The sequence below is a fragment of the Drosophila rhopaloa genome, unplaced genomic scaffold, assembly GCF_018152115.1.
Source record: "Drosophila rhopaloa isolate 14029-0021.01 unplaced genomic scaffold, ASM1815211v1 contig_2, whole genome shotgun sequence".
Lineage (NCBI taxonomy): Eukaryota > Metazoa > Arthropoda > Insecta > Diptera > Drosophilidae > Drosophila > Drosophila rhopaloa.
In genome coordinates this window covers 193,585-203,654 of record NW_025335083.1, presented here as the reverse complement: position 1 = coordinate 203,654, position 10,070 = coordinate 193,585, and the positions used below count along the sequence as shown (strand labels likewise).

General features: G+C 36.7%; 1 protein-coding gene across 1 annotated transcript; it reads left to right on the top strand.

Moving 5' to 3' along the window:
* Window positions 1–9,052: 9,052 nt before the first annotated feature.
* On the top strand, window positions 9,053–9,452 carry LOC123037789 (histone H2B-like). The gene has a single exon (XM_044460203.1). The coding sequence runs from the start codon at window positions 9,072–9,074 to the stop codon at window positions 9,441–9,443; it is 372 nt and encodes a 123-aa protein (XP_044316138.1). The 5' UTR covers window positions 9,053–9,071; the 3' UTR covers window positions 9,444–9,452.
* Window positions 9,453–10,070: the final 618 nt, after the last annotated feature.

Below are 10,070 nucleotides of genomic sequence, written 5' to 3'. Positions count from 1 at the left end.
AATAGCACACACGCTCCAATGTTGGATTCACACCATTTGATAAACCAAAAAACTATATCGGTGGCATTGCCTTAAAAACTCAAAATAGAAAAAAAGAATCGGGAAAACAAGTAGCCATTTGCCTAAAAAACGGCTTAAAACACGAACATATTTATATTGAACAAATGGAGTTCATTGAAGCAGTATGTATTAAAATACACTATACCAACATGAATAACAGACCCTTAATATGCGTGCTTATATCACTATATAAAATACCCCAGCATGCACTTTTAAGCTCTGATCTAAATAAACTGATGAATTCAATATTAAAAATTAGAAACTACGATCAGATAATTATCGGATGCGACCTAAACGCCAAGCACCCTTCTTGGAACAAACCAAATCATAACAATCGCCATGTAAATCAGTCAGGTAAGGTTCTCGATCAATGGTTATCTGGCCAGCCTTCACTTACTATCATTCCCAGCAAAGAACCAACCCGCCCAAATTTAATACAAGACTCATGAATAGATTTTTTCATAACATCAAACTCAATTAGAATAGACAATCACACATTTATGTACGGGTGCAAAGTATTAAAGATTTTGCCTTAGACCATCACGGCATCGAGCTAACAATAAACCAGAGGAGTAAACTCATCTACAACCAACCAAAAACAATATACAACTTCAATAAAATAAACAGCATTTACTGGAACACATTAATTCTACAAAATTTGAAAAATATACCCAACAAAGAAAACATAAACTGTAACGAAAGAGACACCCATGTTCAAATCCTAACAAATGCCATATCAACAGCCTTAAATTCTGAAAACGCCATTCCCAAAATAACAATAGACCCAACCAAACCTCAACAAAAAATTTATCTCAGCAATCAATGTATCCAATTAATTAAAATCAAAAGGAAACTAAGACGATCCCTTTTTCGCCACCGCCATAACTTAACACAAGCTCAACTAATACAAATCCAAAATACCATTAAAGAACTAAACATCAAAATTACAAACTACATACAAATAACCAAAATCAAATCCATAACATTTAAACTCAGAAAATTCAACAATAACAAATTAAGTTATAAAACAATTAAATCACTAAACCAAAACTTACATACACAAGATCAACTGTCACCTGACATTTACCTTTCAAACGTTGAAGCTACATCAATTGATATTGATCTCAATCTTAACAAATCTCGAAAAATAACATCAACTTTTGAAAAGGTCAATGCTTTAGCATGGGCGTTCGAGGAAATTCATAAAAGAGACGACAAAACATTTTACAATTTACAAAAACTGCAATAAACCAGTCCTGAACCACATCCCAATTATATTTAATCACTGCCTCAATATAGGATATTTTTTATCTGAATGGAAACACAGCAAAGTCATCCCAATCCCAAAAACAAACTGCAAGCCTAACAGCTTGCAATCTTTTAGACCAATTGCAATACTATCCGCAATAAGTTTACTGTTAGAAAAAGTAATAACATCAGAAATTAAACGCCACCTGAATCCAACAGAATATTAAAAGAAAATCAGTACGGATTAAAAGACGGAATATCAACTAATCACGCATTTGCTGCAGCCAATGATTTTATCTGCGGAAATCTGGCCCACAGGCGTGCAACAATCGCCTGCGCTCTTGACTTCGAAAAGGCATTTCATACGGTCTGGATTGATGGACTCATCTACAAAATGAGCCAACATTTTAATTTTAGACCAGAAACCATTAAAATAATAAAAAAATACCTATCAAATCGATCATTTCAAGTACATAGTCCCTCTGGAGCCGAAATCTCAATAATAAAAACAGTTCCAGCAGGTGTTCCCCAAGGATCCATACTAGCACCAATACTCTATAACATATATCTTGCAGATCTCCCCGGCTATACACCGAATACAGGTACATCTACGCAAATAAAAACATTCATATATGCAGACGACATTCTATTACTCGCATCCGCAGGATATATGTCGAGTGCACAGAATGACATTAATACATACCTAGACATGCTATGCAATTACTTTACCAAATGGCACATTAAACTGAATGCTAAAAAATGCATAAGCTCCATTTTCAAAGGATCATACCTCACTGGAATTTACAAAAACGCTCGAAAATTTGTACCTAAAGCGTACATATACGGCAACCAAGAAGTAAAATATGACGAGGAACTGAAATACCTGGGAGTAATCTACGATGAAAAAGTTAGCTTTAAAAAACACTTAGAGTACTGCAAAAAGAATGCATACACTATATTACATTTAATTAATCATATTTATAAGCCGTTTGCGACCGCACAAAGAAATGAAATAAACTCTATAATTAAAATGTCCACTCTTGCTTACAAAAAACTAATTCAACCGGTTCTCACTTATGGCTGTATTGCATGGATGAATATAAGCACCAATATAATGGAGGAACTTTGTCGCCTTGAACGTAAAATACTTCGCATTTCTATTGGTCCTCAAAGCAGGGATATATTTACACATCACTATATACCATAGCTCGCAAGTAACTGTTGACCGTTTTTCTTCTTGCGCTCTCGTTGCGAGCACAACCGAAAAAGTTCATACTCTCTCGCTCTCGCTCTGAGCAAGAGACTCTTGCTGTCTTCATTTAAGTCATGATACAATAACATAAGGTAGTCTCGTCGGCTGTCTAAACGTTCGGGTTTTGGTCAGTGCGTGTTCGTCTTTCGAAGGGAAAGGTTGTCTGCGGACGAATTTTTTAGGAAATTAACCCTTGAGCAACATGACATTTTGCAATGTGTGCCGCAAACACGTCGATGGCGTAAAGGCACCGAAATGTTTGGAAAAAGAGCGCTGTGGGAGGAATCGCTGTGATACTTTTAAAATAACAAAGAATGTAAACGAAACTTTAATAATCGCAGCCGAAAATGTTAATATAAGTTTAGACATAAAAAAGTTTTATTTTAAGATTAGAATATATTTTAGAATTAAGAATCTTAACAAAAGACTCAGTATTCAGAGACAAAAACAACGCCTAATTTCAAATTCAAAATTATTAAAAATTAAATTATAAAAAAAATTAAACTCCTTTTATTATGAAAGGCAAAAAAAAACCCCTGAACCATCTAAGGGTTAATCCACACATTCTATTGTCTGCTCTGCTCGCACTTACTAAACAGTTCTCATCTCACTCGCACTCATTGTTTGAATAGTAGGGTACCAAAATTTGCCGACGAGACTACCTTATGTTATTGTATCATGATTTAAGTTTTCTGTTGAGCGCTTTTCGTTGAGATCTTTGTATATCGCTCTTTCATTGAGCAGTGCGTAAAGAGCGGAATGAGAAACGGTCGCAAAATGAGAGTCAGCAAAAGACCGATTGACCGAAAAACTCAATGCAAACGGTCTTCACATTTACTTTCGTTGTTGTGAAAAAGAAATAATATAATTTGTTTAATACAGAATTTTAAATTTATTTTCCGATATTTTTGTTAACAAGTTCCATTTTGATTCCATATTCCATATACAGTGGCTCACAGCTTATTTGACCCACACCTAATATTAAACAGGTATAACTCCTGAACCATAAGAGATACCCATAAAAATAAAACGCAGAAAGGTTAACTGTTGTTTTAACTTCAAAAATATGTTTTCATTTATTTATTCTAGCAAGGAACTTCTTAATTAAACAATAAAAACTAAAAATACTGCCTTTTTCAATGTCACAGCTTATTTGACCCAGTTCATCAAATTAATTATAAAAAAATGCAAAAAAATATTTTTTTAACTTTTAGTATTTGGTATGTCCGCCCTTTTGGTCCACAATCGACTTCAGTCGATTGGGAATAGATTCGACCAATTTTTTTGAGGTTCCTGAGGTGATTTTAGCCCATTCTTTGAGCAAAGCCGTTTTCAAGTCATTTTTATTGGAAATATTGCGCTCCCGAATTTTTGACTCCCGCAAAGCCCACAAATTCTCAATAACATTAAAATCGGGTGACTGAGCTGGAGATTTCATTATGTTGGGACAATTATATCCCAGCCAATATTGAACAATACCCTACTTATGCTTTGGGTCATTGTCTTGGTAGAACCGAAAACCCTGTTTTATTCCCAATTTCTCAGCACTTTGGAGTAAATTATCCTTAAGGATATTAAGATAAACATTTTTATTCCTTATGCTTTCAATAAATTTTAGGTTTCCGACTCCTGCTGCGGACTTACAGGCCCAAACCATAACGTGTCCGCCGTCATGCTTAACGGTGGGTTTTAGATGTTTGTCCTGCAGCTCTGTATTGGCTTTACGCCATAGCTAAGAACGTCCTCGGATCAAATATATTAAATTTTGACTCATCAGCGAAAATGACGTAATATTTTTGGGTCTAAATGTATGACGTAAAGCCAATACAGAGCTGCAGGACAAACATCTAAAACCCACCGTTAAGCATGACGGCGGACACGTTATGGTTTGGGCCTGTAACCCATAAATCGGTTGCTCTCCGAGTCTTTTCGTAAAGAGTCAGGAGAAGACGCTGAGCTAGAAAAATAATTTTTAAAGCATAAGCCAAATGCAATGCTCATAGCAGAACACCGCTTAACTGACAAACATAATCCAAATCTCTCACGATACCAACTTGCCCGCCAAAGGTCAAACAGTCAGCCAGAAACCGCTAGTTGATACTCCAAAGCTTCAACAGCCATTGCTACAAAAAACGGTATGAAATTCCAGCAACTGAAAATACCACCCACAATCAACATCGAAGCAGTCGCTATTCAAATCTATTACATAAATAGACGACAAGAAAGGCACAGCATAGTTCTAGTCACACTATACAAAAAACCAGATACACTGCTTCATACATCAGACCTAAATAATATAGTAAAACCATGTTAATGAACAATCCAACAATAGCCCAATAGTAATCGGATGTGATCTTAATGCAAAACACCCAAGCTGGCATAACCCAAGCCATAGTCCCAGACACCTTAACTCAAATGGACAACCAACCTTATCTCACTCTACTCCCTACAATAAACCCACCCGGCCTAACCAAATAATTGCCTCGTCTATATAGACTCTTTTATATGCTCAAATGAACTATCAACAGATTTTGGCAATGGATGTAAAATAACAAAAGACTTCCCATTGGATTACTTTTGAGTAGAACTAGAACTAAACCTTGAATCCTTTCAACTATTAGAAACGGACCCGAAAAAATCTTCAACTTTAACCAGATGAATTCCTTAATGTGGAACAGGACCATCCTAACAAATCTATCACCAATCCCAAACTGCCAGAACCAAACCTCTGATCAGATCGACAACCACGTAATTAAACTCAATGAAGCAATAGAAAAAGCATTACATTCGACCGAAGTCATACCAATTATTAAAATAGATCCAAAAAAAAACCTAACAAAATCGTACGTCCTAGTCCTAACTGCTTGCAGCTTATAAAATACTGCCGGTACCTTAGACGGTACCTCTTTGGACACATATTTTCCATTTCATCAGCTGAAAAGCAGTACATTAACAATGAAATAAAATCCCTTAAAATTGAAATAAATAAGCTACTAAAAATCATCCACATAAACTACATAAAAAATAAAATACAACACCTAAAACCAAGAAACATAAACTTTAAAACTCTTAAACTCACACAACCTAACCACAGAACTCAAAAAATAATATTTTCACCAGTTGAAAAACAAACCATTGATATAAATATTCCAACCATCTTAAAATCAGATTTTCATAAAATAAATGGACTTGCTTGGGCCTTTGAACGAATTCACAAGTAAAACAAGAGAGAACGCTATAGTCGGGTGCCCCGACTATTAGATACCCGTTACTCAGGTAAAGGGAGTGCGAGGGAGATGGAGATAGAAACTTTGATCACGCATAACTTTTTAACGAATGGTCCGATTTGAAAAATTTCTTCAACATTTCGATAGGTATTGATAAACACAATAAAACTGCATTTTTACTTTTCCGAAAAATTTAAATTTTTAAAATCGTATATAAGCGATTGTGGGCGTTAAAGGGGGCGTGACACCTTTTTGAAACAAACTTGCGCTGCGTAGGAACTCCTAGAATCTGCATGCAAAATGCCAATCTCCTAGCTTTTATAGTTTCCGAGATCTCAGCGTTCATACGGACAGACAGACGGACAGACAGACGGACAGACGGACAGACGGACATGGCTATATCGACTCGGCTAGTGACCCTGATCAAGAATATATATACTTTATAGGGTCGGAAACGCTTCCTTCTAGCTGTTACATACTTTTGCACGAATACAATATACCCTTTTACGAGTAACGGGTATAATGATAGCCTATCAACAGTAAACCCACAGCACCAGCTCCACGCAAACCTAATCCAAAGCACAGTAAGGGAAACATTCTTAAACGAAAACAGCCCATCTATCACCTTTAATGAAAATATTACTGCCGACGGAAACTGGCAAAATGCGGAAGAACAGGGTTCACAAACACCAAACAACTTATTGAACGTATAAAGTATGGAAATGCAAAGAAAACCCTTGGTCCTGATGGAACGAGCAACTTCCTTCTAAAAAGAATAAATATACCTGTACTAAAACACATGGCACAGATATTTAATCACTGCTTAAACATATCATACTTTCCTAGTAGCTGGAAATGCAGTAAAGTAATTGCTATTCCAAAATTTCCAATTGCTATTCCAAAGCCAATCATGAAACCCTTCTGGGTTACCGACCAATCTCAACGCTGTCTGCAATAAGCCAACTCCTAGAAAAAATTCTTACCCTAAAATTATCAGAACATATAGACCGTAACACAATCCAACAACCTTTTCAATTTGGATTCCGAAAGAATATGTCTATCTCATATTCACTAGCAGCCGCTAATAATTTCATATACTCCAACCTAAGCAACAAACGGGCCATCATAGCATGTGCCCTAGACTTTGAAAAAGCATTAAGACACCGTCTGGACAAATGCATTAATATACAAAATGCTCCATTTGCATAACTTCCACCACCATCTGCCTAAAATGATATTCAGCTACCTAAAAAACCGTTCCTTTTACGTAATCATCTCTGATGGTATTGAACGCTCACAAATCCGGGATTCAAATAAACAACTAATCAAAATAAGATCACTAATACACAAAAAATTAATACAACCAATACTCACATACGGCCACATAGCCTGGTTCAACTTAAAATAAAGTGAAATGGAAGTTTTAAGACTTTTTGAACGAAAAATACTACGTCGAGCCCTTGGTTCCTCTGTCAGGAACTTAATAACAAGACATCTCATAAACAACAGCAACTTATACCAACAAACACAAACCAAAAGTATCGATACCCTCATATTCAAAATAACCGAAAAATTCATTGAAAACAACAGAAACAATAGTACTCATCTGATCTCAAACAGCGTCGCCCAAATCCAGCCTCCTCCTAACTATTCCATTCATAATCTAACGATAAGCCATATAAACTACCTCAAAGAGGTATCATAGCAGACATAACTCCATAAACCCAAACAATCTAGTTAACAATACGAACCAGTGAAATTAATGAATGTTGTCCTATACCTTATATACCTTGTACCTATTCCCGCTGTAAAAACACCCTCCCTAACATTAAATTAGTCTATTCTAGCTTTTAAGATTACAACAACCGAAAACAAACTTAATACTCTCAGGTTTTACTGTTTAAAATCATTTTTTCCCTGAATATATATATAGAACCAAAATAAATAAAAAATACTACTTCCAATCCCGTACGAAGTACAAATATGAACATAAATAAATATAAAACAAGAGAGAACGCTATAGTCGAGTGCCTCGACTATTAGATACCCGTTACTCAGTTCAAAAAGTTCAAATTATCAATTTGAATTCGGCGATCTCTTAGCGCTAGCAGCTTTACAGCACGAGCATCAGCACCAGCGCTGCTTTAGCGCAGGCAGCTTTTGTCCTGCACCAGCAGCTGTGTTTATGTTTATGTTTTTGAGTGCAATAAATTGACTAGAAATATTAAACATACATACTTATATTGGCTAAACACATACATTCTTAAATAGTATTATGTATATTAAAGTCTAAATGTTTGCACAACACGAGTAACGGGTATTTCTTTGAAAGGAGTTATCTTTGCCGGGCAATTGCAACTGTGTACAATGTAAATACATACATATGTATATGCTTACATACATACACACATACGCCATTGTTTGACTCAGACCTCCAATTTGGGTAACTAGATTTGATTTGCATAGTTCTTGGGATATAGTTCGGTATTGACAAATGAAAACCATCGCAATTTCCTTTAATAGAAATCCTTATCGAGAATTAACGTTGACTCTGTTGAGCACCTTGGCCAAAGTCATCCGTTAGATGGCGCTACCACGGGCCATGAAAGGGCGGAAATGTAGGCGCTAGCCAGGCTTAAGCGTTTAATAGGTTTTTGGGCGTTAGAGTGGGCGTGGCAAACTTTTATTAGGCAAATTGATAGGTATTTACGAAACAAATACATATCAATTAAAAATTTTCATAATAGCATCAAAACTGTGGCCACAGCTTGTGGGTTGTGGGCGTCAGAGGGGGCTTGGCACCATTTTGAAACAAACTTGCGCTGCGTAGGAGCTCCTAAAATCTACATGCAAAATGCCAATCTTCTAGCTTTTATAGTTTCCGAGATCTCAGCGTTCATACGGACAGACAGACGGACAGACGGACATGGCTAGATCGACTCGGCTAGTGATCCTGAACAAGAATATATATACTTTATAGGGTCGGAAACGCTTCCTTCTACCTGTTACATACTTTTGCACGAATACAATATACCCTTTTACTCTACGAGTAACGGGTATAAAAACGAATGCCCCGAAAAGCTTATAAGCGCAGGGTTTAAATGTAACACAATTTAGTTAAGTAAGCATGAACTTGTCACTCTTTGTACTACTTCTAAATAAGATTAACTATGTATCTAAACCAAAAAAAAAAAAGAAATTGACAATAAACGAAACGAAACGAAAACGCTTCGTTATGATCAGTGAATTGTGTTTTTTTGTGAAATTAAAAGTGAACTGAAATAATGCCGCCGAAAACTAGTGGAAAGGCAGCCAGGAAGGCTGGCAAGGCTCAGAAGAACATCACCAAGACCGACAAGAAGAAGAAGCGCAAGAGGAAGGAGAGCTATGCCATCTACATCTACAAGGTTCTGAAGCAGGTCCACCCTGACACCGGCATTTCGTCGAAGGCGATGAGCATCATGAACAGCTTTGTGAAAGACATCTTCGAGCGTATTGCTGCAGAGGCTTCTCGTCTGGCCCACTACAACAAACGGTCGACCATCACCATTCGGGAAATCCAAACGGCTGTTCACCTGCTTCTGCCCGGAGAGTTGGCCAAGCATGCCGTTAGTGAGGGTACCAAGGCTGTCACCAAGTACACCAGCTCCAAGTAAATTTGCTGCGTTTGCGGAGGAAGATCCAAAACGGCCCTTTTCAGGGCCATAACATATTTTACCAAAGAAACTACATTTTCAATACCATTCGCAATACAATATAAAATAATCAAAATAGTCTGGACTATGATCTTTGTATCTTTCAAAACTAAAGTGTTTATACCCGTTACTCGTAGAGTAAAAGGGTATATTGTATTCGTGCAAAAGTATGTAACAGCTAGAAGGAAGCGTTTCCGACCCTATAAAGTATATATATTCTTGATCAGGGTCACTAGCCGAGTCGATATAGCCATGTCCGTCTGTCCGTCTGTCCGTCTTTCCGTCTGTCTGTCTGTCTGTCTGTCTGTCCGTATGAACGCTGAGATCTCGGAAACTATAAAAGCTAGACGATTGGCATTTTGCATGCAGATTCTAGGAGTTCCTACGCAGCGCAAGTTTGTTTCAAAAAGGTGCCACGCCCCCTTTAACGCCCACAATCGCTTATATACGATTTTAAAAATTTAAATATTTCGGAAAAGTAAAAATGCAGTTTTATTGTGTTTATCAATACCTATCGAAATGTAGAAGAAATTTTTCAAATCGGACCATTCGTTAAAAAGTTATGCGTGATCAAAGTTTCTATCTCCA